Genomic DNA, 23743 nt, shown 5'->3' with positions numbered 1-23743 from the left:
AGAGTGTATAGAGTGAGTTTTTTAAAGTATGATGGCCACATTTTGCTATTTCTTAATTGTGTTGTTTTTAGCACCAACCATACAGCAGAGAGTGCATATGAAACATTTAATAAGCACAGGCTCATATGTGCTTTTACTTTCTTTTTGGTCTTGCTTCGTCTTCATCATTAGCCCACACACCCAAGAAATCAGGCAGCAGTCGTATCCCCAACAGGGTGGGCCTCCACCACGGCCCATAAACTATGCAATCATCGAGCAAAACAACACAGACCACCATGTTCTTTCTTCAGTGCTTGTTTGTTCCCCCTACTTCATCTGCGTCAGTGAACAAACAAAATATCCTAACCTTTTCCTTCCTCTCGGTGTCCACCTCAGGTCCAGAATGTTCCAGGAACTTCACCTCCAGCAGTGGAGTCATCAAGTCGCCAGGTTTTCCAGAGAAGTACCCCAACAACCTGGATTGCACGTTCATGATCTTTGCTCCCAAGATGTCGGAGATTGTTCTGGAGTTCGAGAGCTTTGAGCTGGAGGCAGATACGCAGCCACCCACTGGAGTGTTCTGCCGCTACGACCGCCTGGAGATTTGGGACGGCTTCCCTGGAGGTGAGTCATTGGAGAGATCTGTTGCTCCAAACACGAAAATTTTTGAAACAAAAGATCATTTAGCGGATAATGTTTGCACATTGGTTCTCAAATACTTACACTTCAAAGGACCAGAAACAATAAACTTTAATCTACAGAAACATGGTATGACATCAGATAACAAGAATGTATACTAGATCTTTACCATGTAAAACAGAGTTTACACTTTCTGATGAAAACGTGAGTGTCCTATGCAAACCACACCAACACAGTGTTCTGGTGTTAGGGAGGGGATTTTTTCCACACTGTTAAAAAATGACCTTTACAACAGCTTTTCATGGCAGGACCCATAAAAGGTCAACTTTGTGCCTTATCTACCTTTAAAATGTGCATATGTGACCCTGGAACACAAAACTACTCTTAAGTGTCAATTTTGTTTAAATTTAGATTTATACATTTTTAAGGAGGACTATATTTGGCTGAGATAAGGCTATTTGGAAATCTGGAATCTGAGGGTCCAAAAAATATCTAAATTTTGAGAAAATCACCTTTAAAGTTGTCCAAATGAAGTTCTTAGCAATGCGTATTACTAATCAGAAATTAAATTTTGAAATATTTACGGTAGGAAATGTACAAAATATATTCATGGAACAAAAACTTTACTTAATATCCTAATGATTTTTGGCATTAAAGGAAAAATCTATATTTTTGACCTGTACAATGTATTTTTAGCTATTGCTACAAATACTCCCCAGAGACTTAAGACTTGTTTTGTGGCCCAGAGTCACATATTAGGACTTTAGAGTAGTAATATGTACCCTTAAGGTACTGCTTATGAATCTTAAATATGTTGCGATGTCATTCCTTTAAGGATACTGCCACAGTAACAGGCTATTGTAACCCTGAACAGAACTATGTTTTGCACATTTTTTCTGAGATGGCACCAGGTTTATTTCAAAATTGTAAATCTGAACATATAGAAAAGTAATAGCAAACCTTTCCTCAACAAGCTGCATAAATTGCAATATAATACAGTTCAACACTTAAACAGGCAGTCTGGAAAATGAAACTAAACAATGGTCAGAGCAGAAGTAATTGGGAGGGTCTCATCTTTGGCCTTCTGGAAATGGCCTTAAACAGATAAGCCAGATGCTATGACTAAATAACAATGGCGTATGATTGATCTCTAGGGGAGAACAGACGCCTGACCTCCATCCATTTGCTGTGTTTCACAAGCAAAACAAACCTTTCCTAGGCATGGCCAAAGATATTTGGACTTGCGCACATACTCTTACATCCACAAACGTAATGTATAAGTGTATTTGAGAACAGGTTGGTATGAGCTCTTTATCCCATCTCTCTGGACATTAGACTGGGTGAGGGACTTTGGAATGTAGACTGTTGTCATAACACCAGAAATATTCTGTTCTCCAAGATAATTACAGTTTTTATTTGTGTGTGTGTGTGTATTTGAACTGTATATACACACCCAGAAGCCCAACAGGAAGATTTCAGCTCAAAGCAGGAAGGAAGTCTGCCAGGACCAGAGGTCTTATTCAGTTTCCACTTCATTATCGACTTTTTTTCTGTCTTGACGGAAGAGAGAAGCCGTGAACAAATGACACCTTTGATCTGAGACCGAGCCTTTTGAGCTTTCTCATCAGTTTACATTTTTTTAAATTAGTTTTAGCATTCTTCTGAGGATATATTGTGAACCTATTGTGGGCATTATGATTAAAGGAAGTCTGTTTAAATAATTGTTATTTAAAGTTTGCTCAAAGTCTTTTGTGGGCAGGTCCAGACATAATTTGCAATCATTTTTGGAATTTGTGGAATTTTCGGGATGGATTTTGAAGGAAAACAGCGGGAATTCCTATGCTGTTTGTTTATTTTAGGTTTCCTTAATTTTTGTTTTGTGTTCCACGGCAACAGCATGTAGGTTTGGAACAAGATAATTATGATTAATGCTGACAGAATTCTCATTTCTGGGTTAACTATTTATTTGAAAAGTGCTGAGAATGCTGCACTCTTATTGGTATCTTAAGCAAACTCAAGAAGTAAGGGGTGTGTAGAACTATGTGAATGATGCTAGCCCACTTCTCCAAAAACCTTCAGAGCTTTTTGTGAATCCAAAATCTATGTAGACCTGAGGAAAGTGTAGAACCTGGGACAAAGGTTAGACCCAACAGCCTCTGTTGAAAAATCTACAATGAAAAAGGTGTCCCACAAGTACACAGCGAGAGAGAAAGAGCCAAGAGGGAGGTTGAAGACAAGACTTTAAAGGGAGTTCCCTGGTGCCTTAGGGTCTCACAGTAACTCCTCTCTATGGTTCAGACACTAGCTGCATTACCTGTGGAGCCACACCAATCAATAAGTGCATTAGTGTGGAAAGGCTGTGAGGCGTGAGACAGAAGCCTCTATGACTTTGAGCCCTCAGCCCACCCCTCCATCACCCACTAGCTGTCCACTTTGAAGCAGTCACAGCCTGGCAGGGGTTTATAAAGCCCCCTCCTCCTCCTCCAACAGGGCAGACATGCTGAATGGGTTCATGGAGAGGCTCTTTAAAATTTCATAGCACTGTTGAGTCATGCAGATAATCCGGATGCTTCACCACACCCAGCTCTGTCTCAACACACAAGTGCACAAATGTATGCACACTTGGATGCCCCTGTTTCTATAAATTCTTATGAAGATTAAGATTCATGTAAACCCAAAGAGCTGCTTTATATAATCACACACACACACACGCATGCACGCACGCACGCACACACACACACACACACACACAAAGCTGTCAGATCTGTTTAATCTCTTGTGCTGTAATGGGCATCTTCTCAGAGAGCCAATCACAGTTTCTTCTTAAATCAAAATTTCAGTGATTTGTGGTCAATTTTAACATAATCCCAGATTCCGTGTGGTTCTTATTTTGCATTGGGTCAGTGATTAGACCTTTTACTCAGGTTTTCAGATTTCATGTATATTTGTAAACCATAGGTTAATCTTGCTATTTGTATTTTTACGAGGTTATTTTTATTTATTTATTTTTGGACTGTGTGCTAAAACAATGCACAAAAATTTGTAATTTCAGTGTAATTTCTGTTAGCTCATGCATAATTAATAAGGCAAGCACTGGGGATTTATAATTGGTTGTCTGTTGCCAAACAACTTGCCTTTACATTTTAGCCCTACAATCTATCATGGTACAAGTTTGCTTAAACCAAAGTTTAAAAGTGGCCTAAACCTGGAAAGGCATGTACATATAGTATGAAGAGCTCTTTTTCAATACAGCTTTAAAGCATGTCTTACTCCCAGCTGATTGCATTGCATACCTCTTAATTTACAGCCTTAGTTGTGTTTGGTTCCTTCCTTTTTGTCCCCTTCAACTCCCACACATTTTTTTTTTAAAGTGGCTTCTGGGAAGTCACATTAAAGTGGCCCTGGAATAAACAATAAGTGCAGGAATTTATGGTCGCCACTGAAAACAGAAACCCAAGGTCATAGACACTTACAAAACAGACACTGCCCTTTTCATTTCCATCAACAACAAGGTGTAAGAGAGAGAATGTTTTGTTCAGTCAGTGCAGTTATACAAGGCCAACCAATCACACTGTCCTTGACGTTCACACACTACAGGATCAGCTGTGATAGAATGGCTTGAATAGTAGATTATTAAACTTATCTAATCATGCCTCTCTTTCCTCTATCTCTGTCTCTTTCCACAGTTGGTCCATACATTGGGAGATACTGTGGACAAAATACTCCAGGACGGATCATATCCTACACTGGAATCTTGGCTTTGACAATCAACACAGACAGTGCTATTGCAAAAGAGGGATTCTCTGCTAATTTTACTGTGCTGGAAAGGACAGTACCAGATGGTAAGTCAATACTGCAATGTTTAAAGTGCATGAAATAATTCATGAAATGAATACTAAATTCCCATGAGTTGAAGTCTCCAGTAATATAAGCATCCTAGAAGAGGTTGTTTATTGTGCATAACATGGATCACCATGTTAAGATCACACAACCATGTTGTGTGATTAAATAATTCAGTATGGCAATCTTGTGTTCAGGATTTAAGATTCTGTAGTTAATAAACACAAACTTTAGATAACCTTGTCTTGCCAAAAATGTATAAAAAAAAATATTTTTCTTTTATGTCAAAAATTATTAGCATATTAAGTAAAGATCATGTTCCATTAAAATATTTTGTAAATTTCCTAACATAAATACAGTATATCAAAACCTTATATATATTATTAGTAATATGCATTGCTAAGAACTTATTTTGGACAACTTTAAAGGTGATTTTCTCAGAATTTCTTTGGTTTGTTTGTTTGTTTTTTTGCACCCTCAGATTCCAGCTTTTCAAATAATTTTATCTCCGCCAAATATTGTCCTCCTAACAAACCATACATCAATGGACAGATTATTTATTGAAAATTTCGAGAGATTGACCCTTACGACTGGTTTTGTGGTCCAGGGTCACATATATATAATAAATGTTATAAACCAAGCAAAGGTCCAGTTTTCTTAACCAAAGTAGTATAATAAAAAAAAAAATCCTAATTAAAACTTAATTTGTGAGCTCTGATATCATTTTAAAAATCTAATTCTAGAAAATCAAAACAAAAACAAAAAAACATCTAGGTTAAAGGACATTATGAGACCTTTACTTTGAGAATGTTTGTAGCCAAAGTTATTGAAACACACCCTGTTGATAAGGGTATAAACCCATATACTGATGTGCACCCACATTCACCTGCAAATACAACACGATACGACATGGGAAGTTATTAAATCACCACGTCCCGCTCAGCTGTGGCCCTCTTTCATTAAGTGATTGTGTTAAGAGTCATGACCCATCTGCCCTTCTTTATGGGGATTGGTTTACTCTTTTTTTTCCAAACCAGCTCACCCAGAGGGTTCACCTCTTCACCCCAATTTAAGAAATGCTCCAACTAAACATTTAATTTCAGACCACACCACCAACCTCACCCACAATCACGCTATGCATTCAAAACTATCCTTAGACACTTTGTTGCTCCTCCTCTGTCTGTCTATCTCACCTACCCTTGAGAACATACCTGTTCAACATGACAAGTAGTGGTGCTTGTGATTTGACACAAATGTCCAGTATAATTGCAGCTCATACTAGTTTAAGGTGGATACATATTGTATATTTCATAAAGTGCATATTGCCATTAAGGTTGTGAACTGGTGTACCATGATATATTTCAGCTTGAGCTCTCAGAACACATCAAGGTGTGTACTACATCTCTGCCATCCCGCCTCATGCTCAAGAATACATTCAGTGTGTTCACAGCAGGGGCTTGCCGAACAGTCGCAGTCTATCAATTATTTATTGGCTCCATAAATTTACATTCTTTGGCAGCTTCTCTCGCAGTTCGACATGTTTACCAGTATATTGTGCTTTGCAGGAAGGAAGGAGATCGCCACTGGCAATAAGTCTTTATGCAAAGGATTTTGTCAGTGAACCGTCATAGATTTATGATCTCTGCCGAGTCGGACCGAACAGTGACAGATGCCAGATGTAATCAGACGAGAGATCTGGTTGTTTTCAGTCATTGTTCTAAAGAATGAAAGGGTGGAAAGTGGATAGATGGCTGGAAGAGATAGAGAGATAAAACATAACAAAAGAGAATGAGTAATGTTAAGATTAAGTTGAGCTGAGGTTTCAAGGGTAAAAGAGAGAAATTCATGAGAAGCACATGAAAGGCTCAACAATCACTTTTGATCTTGAGTTTAGTGTTAACACGAGTTGCTAAGCTAATGAAGTGATTTTTTTAATAAGCACAAAAAAATACTTTTACAATTTTCTATAATATATTGGTATATTGAAAACATCTGTGGTTACTCTGGTATATTTTTGTTAGGATATTGAATAAAATAGTATTGATACTTTTCACTCCTGAATTAAATGTACAGTTATTAAGGCAATTAAACTCTCGGGTCAATTTATTTTATTTTATTTTTTCAGTTAGCTTTTCAAAAATCATTATGTGATTGGTTACTTTCCAAAGAATAAATGCTGCCTTAAAATTTGAACAAAAATAAGCATCTTAGACGGTATCAAAAATGTATTCTCTCTAGGAAGGCAGATCACTAAGTTTTCAGAATTGCGTGTGAAGAAACAAATAAAATTACTGTCTATCTAACATCCATGTTTTCTCCATCTGGTACATGTTTATTCCTGGATGTTTGGGCTGTGTTGTTTGTGGATGTGCATATCTGACCTGCTTGAAACTTACACTGTAACACGAGCTCACCCTGTTTCAACACCATTTTCTTACATTTAAAACTGTGTTTGTTTGGAGTCTGTGACCTGTTGTAAATAAATTAGCATTTCTCCCACCTCAGCCCTCAACATTTCCCCATCCTTCACTGTCTCAGAGTCATAAATTCTGTGCCGAAGTGTCTGGAAAAAGACCCTTGGGGGTCAAAGCATGAACTTTGCTTGTATCAGACACACGGACAGCATGCCTCGAAACTAGTGCCCCATAACATCACAAAACAATCAGCAATGCCCTTTTACTGGGTGGCATGGCATTAGAAGTGATATACAACCTGCTCTCCTTCCATCTAAAAACACAGACATGCTAGAGGCGTCTCTGACTTCCCATTCCTCCAAATGCTGACACTGGGGAAATGGCCTTACCGCGTGCCATTTAACTGTGCACCTTCAGAAGGCATTTCTTTTATGAACCTCAAGACTTCTCTCGCTGTTGGACTTAAGAGCTTAAACTGAATGTTTTATGAATAGAGGTTTGCGTCCTAATGTGGTACACTTCCCACAGTGCTTCCATTAAACTGTGGGAAAGAACAGTGCATATGTTTTATTCTGGTGCTAAGAGATGGAAACCTATGGTACTTGGAGTGGCCCATTCCTGAGAGGAAGGCCTTAGTTTGGGTCATGATCTAATGTATTCTTTATTTAGATTGTGAAATGACATTTAACAGCTCCCCCACCCCTATTTTTCTCTGTGCTTTCCTCAGACTTTGACTGCACTGAGCCTTTGGGTATGGAAACTGGGGAAATCCATTCTGACCAAATCATGGCCTCATCCCAGTACAACCCCAGCTGGTCCCCAGAACGATCTAGACTCAACAACCCTGAGAATGGTTGGACCCCTGCAGAGGACTCAAACAAAGAATGGATCCAGGTACTGTATGATTCCCATGCGTATACTGAAAATAGCAGTATATTATGAATTAGGGCTGGGATAATAAATTGATGCATCTTGAATCGAGAAATGATTCTGCATAAATTCTGAAATTTTCTCAAGGCATCACAATTCTCTCTTGAATCTCCACCTCTCCACTTGGACCTAAATTAATCATTCATAAAGTTTGAAAAGTGGGCTGTGTTTACATAAATCTTGCATCATAAAAGCCAATGTGCAAGTACAGTGAATGTACAATCACTCTTCTTCGTGAGCATTTGAGTCTGCAGTTAAAAACTAATGTACAGCACCATCTGCTGTTAAAATCTAAGCTCAGAATCGATTCGAGAGAGAATCACGATGCAAGTCTCAGAATCGATCCACAAATTGCCATGCAGCGATTTATTGTCCCAGACCTATAATGAATGAGTAATGGAGGAGGGATTTATCCTTGGAGGAGAATAGAAACTTCTGTGATATTTTTTTGAAGAACAGAGAAGTCGAGTCTATAGACAAAAACTTTGAAACTCCCTCATGCTTTTAAGAATTTTGAGTTAGAAACTTTGTCTAGTTGAATTCGACTTCAACTCGATCAGGCAGCCTTGCAGATGCTTTTGCCCTTGGTTCTCTTTCGGAGACCAGCAGTAACATCTGTTGAATTTTGCCCTTTGGTTGAAAGCCATGGAATGTTAAAGCCCAAATGTACTGGTTCACTTTGGCCCCAGTGAGTCTTCCTCGCCAACAGATGCTTGTAACCTTAATAAAGATTGTCTATGAGATGCATCTGGGTGTATCTAACATGATCTTAATGTCCAAGAGACAATACGAAACCTGAAACTTATTCTAAGGAATGTGGCCACACACAAGGACAGTGGCATGGACAAAACATTATTTGCGCGTCTATTTCAGTCACATGCATTTGTGAAAAACTTTTGGCAGGAGTCATTGTGTTGATTTCATAAACATTGCAGCAACTCAGCATGCCTTTTCTTGCACTTAGGGGCTTTTCTGTGACCCAAACCTCAAGGGTACCCTCAAAACCTAGACTTGTTTTATAATATTTGCCTGACTGGAAAGTTTGGGCATAAAAGACTCCTCAGGAGGCTAATAACAGATGTGACCCACGGCCAAGTATTTGCTAGGGTAGGTCTGTTAAGCAGATTTTCCTTATTGCTATCAAAATATTGTCTGTGTTCTAAACCAGAAACTCATTGAATTAGAGGACAGTGACCCAACTTAGCAGAGAAGAGGAACCACAATGTTTAATTCTCTATTTCGATGTAACGCATTTCCTGAGGAACTGGAGATGACTTCCTCCCCAGTGGCTACAAAGTCTGACCCACGCTTTTGGAAGAAATTCCACAAGTAGAGCCCTGAGGATGCAATGTGTAGTCTGATCCAGTTGAGGATTGTAACTGTTGCCGATTTCTCGAGTGCTTTTGATCATAGTAATTCAAAATTCTTCTTTGTTTAATGGACTCATTATACTCATAGATTACCAGTCACTGTCAATATGGTATTGATTGGGAACTGTTGTAGAGAGCACAATGAACTATTCGAACACTCTACCAGGATGTTCTTTGAGAAGCAGTCGATAATTCTCCTCTACTCATTTTACAGGCATCACTTTAAGTGAAGAATTCTCATGTTTGTAGGATGACAGTATATTATCAATGTTTGGTGTGCAGTTTTGACATGCTGTTGTGCTACTTAGTTTTATCTTGTATCCAACCAATGGGAAGTCGTCAGAAAAGGAACATTCTGCTTATGTGGCTTAAATGAGTCTAAAAGATCAGAGAAAATGTCTCTTCTAGCACCCAAACCAATCGGTTCCACATCATTTCACAGTTGCCACTTCATATTTTATTTAGGATAATTAAGTAGACTCTGCAACTGTTCACCCTCTTGGCTTGCTGAACTTGTTTAGTCATTTCAGATATTAATGAAACCCTAAATGACTCGCCTCCCACAGTGCAGTATCGAGCTGAAGAGAACACAATTTTGCAGCCGCCTGGAATTCTCTAAAGGGTATTGATTAGAGGAAGGGTATCTTTTTTTGGTGGGAGAAATTTCAGCAAATCAAACATATTCTGTTTCAGCCCCCATGTACTGTGCCTGTAAATCCCTTTACGCCAATCAGATGTCAAAGTTGAACCCCGCACATCTGTTTCCAAGGGAACAAAGGCGGAACCCTGCCGAGGATGAATGATTTATAATTTGGAGACGTCCTGCGCTCGTTCTCTCTCTCGTGCCCAGCACTTGTGGAGGAGTTTAATTATAACAAGCGTTATTAAAAGAGTGGAATTCTTCATTTCGCTTCCATTAAGCAACATGACCCACCACAACAGTATTTCTCCATCTAATGGCGCAGTCCACTTGGCACGCACAACTCGCTCACTCCTGTGTCCTCCAACGCATATTATCAGTTCATTATTTATTACATTTACAATCTCGAATGTAATTTGCAGCCGACATTTATATTATTCATAGAGGCTGGTTCTTCCTTGTTAAAAATCCCCATTTCTTGCAGTTTTTTTTTCTACCCAGAAGGTGTCAAAAAGACAGCATTTGTCATGCATCTTAATGCGGCTTCAAATTAGATTCAGGGTCTAATGCTCCCAGCTTGCCACTCCTGATAATTAGTCGAGGGTCAGGAGATCTTGAGCTAAGCCAGTGAGCTACAGAGGCTTGTCCGTTTACAAGGGTTTGTGCCATGCTGAAAATCAAAATGTCCATTAAGGTCTTTATCAGACATACTGTATGATGAATGGAAGAAGGGCCCAATCTGGCTCTGAAAACTTCCAGTATACTATGTTTATGGATATGGACTGGTTTCAATCGGAAGACTGTGTTAAAGCGTGACAATCCGAGATACATACATCTGTACAACACATTTCAACTCTCTCTCAGGGAAAGACTTCCGATTTATAGAAGACCGTAACCTAAAACAAAAGATGCTGTGAAGGTCCTTATGGATGGCACATTTTAGTCCCGTGGAGAGCTTAGCATAACAAAGAACAGATCCTGCTTTGGTAGACATCAATGCAGTATGTGGCGTATTGCAAATGATGCAATAAATGCATGCTCATCCACTCCAGGAGCATCAAAGCACTTTTATGAATTATGCATTTTGATCTGGGAAAAAGTCAACTGTCAATAGTTGAAAGCCGCTGTCTAGCTCCTAATGGCTGAATAGAAGTTGCTCATTATAGATCATGTTCTGTTTTATTAATCTTAGCCTCACAATCATTCTCGTCCTCGGGTCTACTGAAACGCATCAGCCGCTTGTGTTTATGCAGCGGTGCTTGGAATACGCAGCGATTCATTTATAAGCCCGCTGCATACGTCTGTCCTGCTGTTCTGCTAAATGCTTTGATCAGGGCTTGATTCACAGGGACGCGAAAGGCTTTTCTCTTTCGCATCACTGGAGAGGATGTTTACCTTCATTTTGTACATTAAAGCATCTCTGACAAGAGGTCAGAGTGTTCAAAACAATAAGGGCAATGTTTTCAAGTCTGGAACTGTAGAGTGCCAACCAGGTTTTGTGTCGGCTAGTTCAACGGGAAGCTGTCAGCTTGATTGATGGAGGTGAGGAGGGAATGTGCCAGGGTCGTAGATGGAAACAATGATTGAGACACCACCCCGCCCTCTTATTCTTGTCCCCTGTGCCACTGCGTTAAGTCGCCGACCCATTTTGCTACAAAAACAGGTTGGAATTGCAGGGCCATCAAGCAGGCACTAATTACAGACTTCCTCTGAGAAAAAAGTTCCTCTCAGACCCTTGTATATACATAGAGCAAGGTAGAATGTAACGAAGGATAGAGACAGAATGAGGGAGACTTAGGGGCAAAATGTCACTCCAGAAACAACGTTCTTGGCCATATCCTGTTTGCCTTCGCATGTCATCTACATATGCTTTCCATTAGCCATGGTCATCTAGACGCAGCTATGTCCGCTCTCCATTGTTTTGCTTAGATTTTTTTCTCTCTTCAATTAAAGGATTAGCTGCTGCTATTTTGAGACGGGTGCTGTTCTCCTGCCAGCTGATGAGTAATTAGACAGTGGGACTGTAATTAACATGAGAGTCTCTACTGACAAAGCCTGCAGAGCTGGTGTCAAGCTAGGCCACCCTGCTAGCATCACACCTGCGCTAGGTGCATTCTTATGATTTAGAGTTTAAACTATCTTCAGTGCCTACATGTAATTATCTGGAAACATTTAAAATCATAATTTTCTCGCTATTAAATATGGATCCAGGTGTATGTTGGATATATAAAGCTCTTCTGCTAATCTGAAAGAGGTCCAAAGGCTAGCAATATAAAATTTATGCTAAATTCATGTCAGAAGAAATCCATTTCTAAGATGGACAGGGTGTTCTTTTGTCCTCGGTGAGCTTATTGTTGTCTTATTGTGTTTAATATCAACAAAACATTACATAAACATCGTGATAACAGACCTGTAGCCTGTTTCATACAAGAAATATATATATATATATATACATTTTGCACTACCCATATTTTAACCATAGTATTTGTAGTAGAACTGTGTTTATAGAAATGTTAATCAATCTGCCAAAAAGCATGGTTACTACACTTTTACTATAATACATCCGTGGTTAATTTTCTCCAAAATTCAGCAATACAGTATAGCAAATTAAACAACTTTCAAAACAAATTTTAAATGTTATGTGATATGTTTACAAGTGAAACTGTATGTTCAATGAAAGAATTTTCTGGACGTGTTTAATCCGTTAAGTTTTATCCGTCTATAAACGATTTGATTGTTAAAAGTGAGCATTATATCACAGGTGGTTGAAAGTAAGAATTTTTATTTTTATTTTTTATGTGAGTTGTTAGGTTAGGGTTCATCTCCTTGACTACGATACAAATTATATTATTTTCTCTCTTTCTCTCTCTCTCTCTCTCTCTCTCTCTCTCTCTCTCTCTGTCCCACTTTCAAACCATCCAACTATTAGATTAAGTTAAGGAAATAGAAGCACATGATCATCATTCAGGCACATGCATAACTTTAAAAAAATTATAAAACAGTTCTAAAAATAGCTCCAGCTAATTCCACTCGGTAAATTGGGTGATGAATGTGAGGTCTTTGAGGAGCCTATAGATCTCTCAGCTGGCAGTAATACAATTTTCATGAAAATGTGAATTAATTATACCTGTGGTTAATGGAATTTTAAAGGAGCTTTCGGAGCATCCAGGTGTCATGGGATGGGATGGTGGGAGGAAGCTTCGGTTTGATGGATGAAGTAGAACTTTGCCCTTTGAAACCGGCCGTCCCGCATTTGTGTTTGCTTTGACTGGGCCGTCGCACATATGTCTGCTCAACGTCTAAGTTCCTCCTGGCTAACCTGCACCAGATGGCTTTTGAGCCTTAGATACACAACAGCAGTTGAGGTTTTAATGATTGACCAATTTGTGGATTTTTGTTGTCCACTAATATGCAAGACAAGGGTGAAAGAGACAAGAAAATAGAGAAAAATATGAATGCACGATGCTTTATTTGTGCAGACTAGAAAACGAACAACCACAAATGACAAATTGTTTTAAGAAAAACGCTGAAAAAAATCCTGTGTAATCAACTTCCTACAAGCATACAAAGCAAAATAAACAGTGTTGAAACAGCCACCAAACACCATAACAAGCCCATGCTAGGATGAACACAACTGTCACAGCTTTAGGAAACAGGCAGACATGTTTGACGCTTGTTTAATTCACTGCAATTAGCACGAGAAGCTTCAGTGAGTTTTGCGCTAGGTTTAGGCAGATTAGATTTCTGCCACTTCCTTCCATGCAGGCCAAGAGCAAGGCAAGAACTGTCCCCTCCAACACACACACACACACACACACACACACAGGCTCTGGTGTAATAAAACACACACTCTTTGTAAATTTAATTAGCTCTGAAAAATTAAGCTGAGGTCCATACTTCACAGATGGACTCTGGGCAAAATGAACAAGTGTTAACATACCAGACTTTCCCATGACAGAATTATGAAAACGTAGTTACATTTGGGTTCTTGCCAACAAGATAAATTCATGATTTAACTTCACATTTTAGATAATAGGATGTGATATAATAAGAACTGCATTATTTTATTATTTTATTGAGTGGGATATATTCAGACACTTAAACAACATCCAACATTAAAAAAAAAAGTAGAAATAGAGAAGAATTATAAATAACAAGCAGAGAATATGATTTGCAGAGTCAGCTCTCTTGAGGACACATGTTCCTCTGGAGTCGGATGGATTCCAGTTAGAACATTTTCTCACAGTGGTTGCAGCAGACTTTAAATTGGCTTGACTGTTATAAAACTGCATAGTCACACTAGTGACTAATACTGTATAATAATTTGGCAACTTCAGAAGTTCTCAAATGTCAATTCAAATGTCTGCGTGGTTTCAACTGTAAAAATATTTCCTTACCAAAAATGATATAATTCATTATTGTTTTTGCTTTTGTGGTCATGTTTTTTTTTTTTTCAGATGAACTGCCCACAGTCAAGTCTGGTGCGTCTCCTTATTAGGAAGTGTGATACACTTTTGGAATGGCTTGTTTTCTGAAAACCAGAAACTGAGAAAGAGTTTCTCAGCCAGGGAGTTCCCATGAGGAGCTGGGGCTTTCCCTTAATCTCCTGTTTGTACTGTTTGCTTGTGTGATTATTATAATTTTGTTTTCATTATTATTTTTTATTTTTTTCATGATGTTAAAATATTCTTTCCTATCCTAGTCTAATAAGTAGAGACAGCTATAAGTAAGTCATTCGTAGGTTAATTTTTATAGAAAGTATACACTTTGTGCATTCAAAACATTGCTTTGTTTGTTGAAGAATCTTAACCAGCCTGACATAGCAACAGCTTAACCAATGGCGTGAGTTTAAAGCAGAATTAATTTATTTGTCAAACCAATGGCAGACAGGGAGAGTATTAAGGAAACCTGTTTGAAAACAATTACATTTTTTTGTAGAAATTCATATTTGACTGGTTGTAATAGATAAAAATGTAAAATAACACATATATGATATATACACGTATATTAAATAATCACTTGCATATTTGGGAAAACAGTGCTTATATTTTTTTTTCAGTATACTGCAATATATGCCTGGACCATGCTGATACATGCAAAAAATATATAGCAATGAAGACAAAAACTGCAAAACATTTTTACATTTAACAGCTTTATAAAATACTGAAGTAATTTATCAATCAATATTTATTTATGTGTTTATTTATTTATTTATTATTCATGTACATCTGTATATTATGAAGTGCATTAACATAAAATGTCATTATTATTATTATAATGTCATTATAAGTCATTATTATGAAATAAAAAGTCAAAATTATGACCTACAAATCTAAATTATGTCTTTAATAGTCATAATTACAAGATAAATTATGACTTAAATGTGTAAGCTCTGACGGCTATGTGCCACTGACATTGTCTTAGCAGTACTGTAAATGTTGGTTCACCAGTGAGATTTTTTAAAAATGTTGTATGGGATGACATCAGTTTCCAATTATGACAGGTTTTTTAGCCTCTCCAAGCACTAAAGTGTCTCCCCAAAAACCTCTGCTTGGCATTTTCAATGTCCATTTGCTCAGTATATGCTGTGGAAGCAAATGGCTGAATCCTTCTCAAAGATCTTAATTTTCTCCATAACAAAAATGAGATATTAAATAAGATACCCCACCTCCACCACCATCCTATCCTGTGTATTACAGCTCTGATAATCCTGGATTTGCCCAAATCACACACATCTCTGTCCACAGTGTTTTCTCCTCCAGTAACCCCTGATCACACTCTCCTGAACGCCCCTCAGACAAACTCACCGCACACTCACAGGAATGACATCACAACTCATGACTTCTTTATGAAGCATTCATTTTTCAATACGGCACACGTCTGAAATACACGTTTCCTTTCAAATGATATTTCCCCCAGACACAGGCTCTATGAAGTTAAATATCCTTCCTCATCTAATAAGCTCTTGTCTCCTGTTCAGGAAATTAAATCGTCACTTCGAATATGCTTTATTAAATTGGGATTCATTAAAATTAATCTTTCATTCTTATATTCACCTCATGAGCTCAATATGTGACACCTGATAAGCCACTTTTAAAGTGATACTCCCTCGGTTCACAGTAATATAGGAGTAATAATATTCCGTCTCTCCTTAGGTTGATCTTGGATTCCTGCGCTTTGTCTCTGCGATCGGCACACAGGGAGCCATCTCTCAAGAGACCAGCAAGAGATATTATGTGAAGTCCTACAAGGTGGATGTAAGCTCAAACGGAGAAGACTGGATAACTATTAAGGAAGGCCCAAAACAGAAGGTGACTTATTCGCTTCATTTCATGGTCCTCCTTAAAAGTGCAATGCATCCCTTTTCTGATTTAACCCAGTGCTTTTCAACCTTTCTGACTTCAAGATCCACCATTGTCCACAACAATATTCAAAGCCCCTTGACTTCTGTTCATGATTTAATGGGTTGGATATTTAAAGATGTTTTTACTGTAAATTTTAAAATATTTTAGAGCTTGGCATAACAAAATGTATTTAAAATGTCAAGAATTTATTGATTTACATGACTTTTACAGGTCTACAAATTACAGTTTTTATTTGTTATAGTTTTTTTTTTCTTTTTTTTTAACTAAGCAACCATTTGAAAGGACTTCTGTGGTTTATTAAAGCTTAACTTGTTTTAAACCTGGAACATTCTGTTAACAGCTAAACGTTTCATTTTCATATAACAATGAAATGGTGTTAGAAAGTCCTGGTAGAAGATCAAGTCTGGTTCCGTACAGCTCACTTTCCGCTAAACGATTAAGAAGCTTTTATTTTCTCAGCCTAACATGGAAGTAATCCGTAACTAGGTACATTTCCAAAACTCCTTGGCAGGAAGCCCTGTAAACATCATCCTGTATTGTAGCGCTGTCACCGTATGCCTTCCGTTACTCCAATCCATGCTCCAGATCCAGATGGGAATGCAATGCTCATGTGTTCTGCAGGGCTTGTGTTTCTCTGACTCCATTATGTGTCCAGTGTGGTATGTTAATCCACTCTCTTAAAAGACTGAATTTGCAAGCCCTGTTAAAACTCAAACTCCAAAGCCACCACAGTAGTCTGACTGATTTTCTTTTTTCCCTTTAAGGGATGATGTCAACACTTGTGGTAGGGCTTTTTTCCTTGAAAGGAAGAACAAAGGAGTTAATAAACAGAGATTGGCAAATGGAGAGAGTGAGAGAAGGAGAGGGTTTACCAGGTCTAGAGTGTTTGAACAGCTGGTTAGACGCACTTGAGCACGTGAAGGATTGAATGAGGACCGAGGAGACGCTGATCGATTAGCCATCGGTTTAAATGTGTCCCTCAGCACAGAAAAGTTAACTAAAGGGAGACATGCCTATTAAATTTGACACATATGATGGTCATATGATGCGATATCAGGTTTTCCTTTTCTCTTTGGAGTGTTACAAGCTCTTACTGCATAAAAAAGATCTGTAAAGTTGCAAAGACTAACACACCGAAGAAGTGCATAATGCCGGCCAAATGTTTATGCAAAGAAAATATAAGGTGTAGTTTTTATTCTCGCTGTTGCCGCTGCCATGTTGTGGAGATGCTGTGTGTTTCATTGTGAAAGCGAAACTATGCAGTGCACTTTATGGAGGGCAAGGTCTGTTTCCTGGAACAGTACAAGACAGTGTCTGTTTTTATAAAGTAGGGCAGTTCCAACTTTGAAAGAACAGTCTGGCGATTCTGACTTACAGTCTGTAAGTACGTTTTTATATTTAAAGAATTTGTCACTGATGATTCAAACATGAGTTTTGAGCAGTGTAGAGTAGAGCTTGTTGTTAGTTGTCTCTCTGATCACAAATGCAGAATTTTTTTTTGTTTTGTTTACGCAACACGTATAAAGACAGTATAAGTCATTATAATCAGTAATTATGTCCCCACTGGATGCAACAAAAGTGCGTCATTTGTAATGGGTTTTATTGTTTTTTTGTCTCATCGTACCGGGACACATGGCGTCACAGTATGTTTAGGGGAGTAACATTTCCGTCACATGCTTGAGGTATTCAGACAATCACAACGCACTGGATAGCAGGCCAATCAGCGTACAACTCGCTACCCAGTTACCTACCCATGTTGGGGATCATATAGCCAAGACAGATTCTAATAAAACAATGAAAAGCATCTAAATGAACCTAATAAAACCTGTCAAGAACATGTACATATATTTATATATATATATATATATATATATATATATATATATATATATATATATATATATATATATATCATATTTTATGCCAAAACAGAAAAATAGAAACAAAATTGAAATTGAAATAACTGGAATTTCATAATTGCTTTAAAAAAAAAACCTTTGATTTTTGTTAGAAATGTAAACTGGGCATTGTGAGATTTACCTGAACCAAAGAGTTTGTCTCTGTGGGCAGCTTCATAGATTTTGAGATACTTCCAGTGTATGAAGTTTATGACTTTGTTTTACTCATTTGTGAGTGCAAGATGCGTTCATATGCATGTTTATGTCTGCTTGGGAGACTCTAACATTATACGTTTTGAAATAGACCTGTCAAGCTCAGCAACCCAATTAGACTCTTGTGCGTGTGTGTGTGTGTGTGTGTGTGTGTGTGTGTGTGTGTGTGTGTGCGCGCGCGTGCACATCTTCATGCCTGGAAGTAACAGTAAGCTTAAAAATACCCAAAGGCCCAATTTCTGTGTCGACCCTCAACTTAAGTACACTGTTCTCTTTTTAGAGCTTGCATTTTTAAGGTGCGGTGCCTTGTTTCTGTCTGCCTGGCCCTAAAGTGCTTTTGTGAGGTGAGGGCCCATTTACAGACTGCTGAAACAGCAGTTTCGGCTGTGGGGTTGTTGCACAAAGGAAAGCCTTTTTACTACTTAGAGCGGTAGAGCAGAGCATTGGCGTGACATTTAAAGATAGTGGATGGCTCATCATGTGTCTCCCTCTCAGACACACACGTTTTGACAAGTAGTGACCAGGGACACGATTAGCAGCATGGATTCTGGAATAGACGGATGACTGTATGCCCTGACTGGGGCTTAGCAACACTTGGCCATCCTGTACAGCTAACAGTTTGACCTTGTCTAGTTTACAATTGTGTTGACCGTATTGATATTAAAGCAATATGCTAAGAGAGAGGCCGTGCATTGCAGGTATTTTACCAATCTTAGATGTTTAACCCCCTTAACCAGGGTAAAATCAGTACCGTAGCAAGTGGTCTAAATTGACCTGTTGCTTGGTGGCAACCGCAAAATGAATTTAAGTACATGAATACTTGAAAATCAGCTTCTTCTTTTTTTTTTAAGCAATTAAAATAAATGCAGAATATGCACGTACTGTATGTAACGAGGAACACGGAATAAACAATAATACATTTTCCAGAAATCAAACTTTGGGTTTGGGCATCCTGTAGTAAAGCCTAATTGTTTCTTTGAAGTAATGTCTATAAGGACACTGAATAAAAGACAACAATGCTCAAACAACTGTAAAATAATTGTAAAGCCTTATGAAGAATTGTGTATTGAAAATGATAAATGTTTCTAATCACTAAAAATCTTACATAATGTATGGGCTTTTTACCCAACAGGTAAGAAGTCAAAAGTATTCAAATTTGCATAATTATTTTAGTGAATCAGGTGATAAGACAGAAAGTACAATTCATTCTTAACTATTCTCCCAATTCAGAAAACAAAGAAGAAAAAAATCTGAAACTGGGGAAGTAAAAGAGACATCTTTCATGATGTACCTGTTGACCTTTACATAGTAAAGGTCAAACCTGTTGACCTTTACATAGTGAACTGTGAAACAAGATACTATGAAAGACAAGGTTGCCTTTGCTTTCATTTGTCTTTCTTGTAACAATTGTGTCTTCCTTCAACACATTTCCAGTTCCTCCCTTCAGAGAGAACATGTGCTAGCTGTCAGCAAGAATCAGCATGTGGACATAACACAATCTGAATCATCAAAAACATTCAGCACTAGTTGTAACCCAGACTCTGACATCACAAAGCGGCCTTTGTATTACTACCAAGTTGGCTCCAGTGATAACCTAACTCAGCCTCTATTTAGGTTGTCACATTTGTAGCCACTGATCTAAACACATTCCTGTCATTTCAATCTTTTTCTGGGGCACAGTGTTAGGTGAGTCCCAGGCCTCAAAGGTCTGTCCTTGGTGACTCTCCTAAACAAACCATGTCAATAATTAATGTGTTTGTTTTTTGTTTGTCAGATTTTCCAAGGGAACACCAACCCTACTGATGTAGCGAAAGCCATGTTCCCCAAGCCCACATTGACGCGATACCTCCGGATCCGACCCTACTCCTGGGAGGCCGGCATTGCCTTGCGGTTTGAGGTGTATGGATGCAAAATCTCAGGTTGGTTCCAACACAATCTGTCAACGGCACAACTGGCATACATCAAAATGTTTAGAAACAGAGTGTTAATTCAGATTTAGAAGCAGTGTTTTGTCAACACACAACTCCATCATGATCTTTCAATTAAATAGTTTACATTTTGCTTGCTTTGGAGGCAGGCATATGGAGAAGTGTTTATTCATGCCCCATGAAAGCCATGTGCGAACCATGCATGTGCAATATTGGAGGAGCTATTACGTTATAGACAATTGTTAACGTCAATGGAAAGGACCGTGTATTCATGTTTCCCCATGTTTGGATGTACTTCATTCAAAATGAATGGCGTGCACAGTGTGCACTGCAGCTGCTGCAACCTATCCACTTCTACCCCAATTCTGCCTCTACCCTCCTCCCCCGAGCTCTAACCTCTCAGCCTCTCTTTCAAACACACACAGATGTACATATTGCACATGCTGTTGCACACGGCAAGATCTACACCCACCAGCCGCAGTCAGGCCCAGCTGGTCCTGTCTTCATTTGCATACTCATCTGCATGTTTTGGCATGGCTCCACCCTACAGAGCTTTGATTGCAAAGGCTTTCATATCATCAGCGCTTCCCCGCTGAGAACATTTCCTCATATGTGTAGGAGGAGGACGAGCATGTTTGCCATCATGCGCCTTCTATCAACTTTACGTTCAGCATGCATAGGGGCTTATTATTAGAGTCTGTGTGTGTACACAGATTAAGCACTGGTTGTACATTTGTGTGTGTGTACTGTATGTGTGCGGTTCACCGCAGTTCTGGAGCGCAGCTGTTGCAGTCATGTTTTGGATGGATGAACAGACCGCATTCTAAACACATCACAAGAGCAGAGGCCTCCCAGTGACATCATGAGTGTGCATCGGGCTCCCTTGTGATGATACGGCCAAGAATCTTAATAACGAGTACCATGGTATTACTACCGTATGTTTATTGGACATATTTTGAAGACATACTTTGATACATTTGTGCACATTTACCATGGTACTACTAAGAATATCATGGTACATGTCCAAAAACATTGAAATTACCCGATGAGTACCATAAAAACACCATCATTTTAGATGCAAGGTACAAGTACTATTATCAAGGTACTATTACCATTTTACTATGGTTGCACCAAGGCATACCTGGGCCATGTACATATCATATCATATCATATCATATCATATATCATATCATATCATATGATAAGATAAGATAAGATAAGATAAGATAACCATTCATTAAAATGGTAAGTATTAAAAGTTCCATGGTATTACCATCTGATACCACCTAATCAAGGTGCATATCACATTACCAAGGTACTGCCGCAAGTTGTATTCCTTGGCACTATCTTTGAAAGTGATGTACCTTGACACTACCAGTAGAGGATGCCTGCTGGCAGTTAGGAGGTGGTCTTGTGCACAGTTCAGGTCTGATAGGCTTTCCACATCCATTAATAAACTTCCTCCCTCTGTTTGTAAATAAAACCATCCGTGTGTGGTCATCCAGCCTTTATGTGCTGTGCACAGACCAAACCAACAGAGGAAACACGCGATGCATATGGACCAGTTCACCCTCAGGGTGTGTCTGTCAGGGTCTACAACACCAGGAGCTTCTACCATGCATCCCCATCTGAGATCCATAAACAGGTCCTAATGACAGTGCCAGCCAGTGGATTGAAAATAAACATGGTTGACTTCCAAACTCTGAGGTCCAACCACCTCAGTGGAGATCTTTTTCATTCAGGTCCCAAAACTATTTGGCATGCATATAGCAAAAATTACACGCAGAGATATTTTCCAAATTCGGCAGGGTTACAGTAAACCTAACCCCAGCTGTACATCTACAAACAAACAATGGAAAAATCTAAGTCACAAGCAATTTGTTGTTTTAGGAGACTGGAACTCACATTTGGATTCTCTGCAGCTTCTGAAAGGGTCACAGACAAGTGCTCTTTCCATTTCAAAACTACAGAGGAAGTTCCTTTCATCAGTACAAAGACATTGTTGTGAATGAAAACTCTGTTCTGGTGGTATTTCACGGGACATTGGGTTCATCTGTGACTAGTCCAAGATTGTCTCTGATGTTTTCCTGCTGAACGGGTGCTGATCATAGATTATTTTATCGCTGGAAGGTCACAAATTCCACTGCTTCAGAGAAGGTACGAAAGTCATGAAAGGCAACACACAGTGCTGCACGTCTGATCATTTCCCTCAAACTCATTTTTTTTCACACTTTGCAGCTTGTAGGCAAAGGCAGGTTGCCTTTGCACACAAGTTTGCAAAGCCTGAAAAATCCTAGTATCAACGCTAAAACAAAGGATGTCAGTTTGGAGAGATGAAGACAGATTACAAGACGGATGAAGAGATAGATTTGAGGAAGGTGAATAAGAAAGCATAATAAAACAAAAGGTAGTTAAGAGTGGAGAAGAACTGAGAATAAGAGTGAGCAACTCTTCAGAAATGAAAGGTAGATACACTAGAGAAAGGTTTTAATTAGGTAGCTTGAGAAAAAGAGGCAGAAGAGTTAATGCACAAGGTCAGTGGTGAAAGGAAGATGGAGAGAGAGAAACAAAGAGAACAAGAGGTATCTTATCTCTTTTGTCCACTTCATCTGTCTTTTCTTTGCAACAAATGTATTTCCTTCTCTCTTTGTTCAGCCTCTTTATGGCCCGTGACCTCTTTAGGTTGTTGGTAAGAACGTTTCCCAGCTCACTGAGATGTGACCGTTTCTACCAGGTTTATCAGCCAATATATATTTTTTAATTATCTTTCTCTTCCACTCAGACTTACCTACTCACAGCTAATCTTTTGTAGACACGTCCCTAAATCATCATTCAACTCTTCCACTATGTTCTCAAACAACCCTCTCTTTCTCGGCATCCATGTGTTTTATTAGCATGACAAATAAAGGTACATTTGTTTTTCCAGCAGTGGCAGGTTAGACAAAAGTCTAACCGAGGGATCAGGGTTTGGCTGGTTAGCATGGTCCTGTTAGCCCCTGCTGGTGGGTGCTAAAACTACACAGTTTGAGTCCATTAATCTTACTCCTTTGATGGCCAATACATTTGACTGCAAATACATTTTTCTCTGTCTGCTGCTTTTCACGTCACATCTCAGGATAGTCACTAGTGAAGAATTCGATCTTCCTTGAATCTAATACTCTCTTTGTCTTTCAACAGAGTACCCATGTTCTGGAATGTTGGGAATGGTCTCAGGCCTTATCGCAGACTCTCAGATCACAGTTTCGTCCCACACTGAGCGCACCTGGGTGTCAGAGAATTCCCGTCTGCTGACCAGCCGTTCGGGATGGATGTTGTTGCCACAGCCCCAGCCTTATGTGGATGAGTGGCTGCAGATAGATCTGGGTGAAGATAAACTCTTCCGAGGGTTGATCATCCAGGGAGGCAAACACCGTGATAACAAGGTATTCATGAAGAAGTTTCGGCTGGGCTACAGCAACAATGGATCTGACTGGAAAATGGTGATGGATGCTACTGGCAACAAGCCCAAGGTAAGATATAGGGGAGCT

The 23743-nt window shown here is 38.9% G+C and overlaps 1 protein-coding gene across 6 annotated transcripts in view; it reads left to right on the top strand.

Annotated features, from left to right (window-relative positions):
* LOC132115860 (neuropilin-1a) overlaps positions 1-23743 on the top strand; it is a 64141-nt gene that overhangs the window by 28651 nt on the left and 11747 nt on the right. For all 6 annotated transcript variants that reach the window (XM_059524246.1, XM_059524242.1, XM_059524244.1 and 3 more), the window contains exons 4-9: positions 376-603; positions 4305-4460; positions 7600-7766; positions 15968-16123; positions 20063-20207; positions 23394-23725. In XM_059524246.1, coding sequence (XP_059380229.1) covers positions 376-603; positions 4305-4460; positions 7600-7766; positions 15968-16123; positions 20063-20207; positions 23394-23725 — 1184 coding nt within the window. The remainder of the gene's footprint in view (positions 1-375; positions 604-4304; positions 4461-7599; positions 7767-15967; positions 16124-20062; positions 20208-23393; positions 23726-23743) is intronic.

The sequence above is a fragment of the Carassius carassius genome, chromosome 35 (assembly GCF_963082965.1).
Source record: "Carassius carassius chromosome 35, fCarCar2.1, whole genome shotgun sequence".
In the NCBI taxonomy this organism is placed as follows: domain Eukaryota; kingdom Metazoa; phylum Chordata; class Actinopteri; order Cypriniformes; family Cyprinidae; genus Carassius; species Carassius carassius.
Note: the sequence above shows the minus strand (reverse complement) of the source record. Positions and strands in the feature narration are given on the sequence as shown.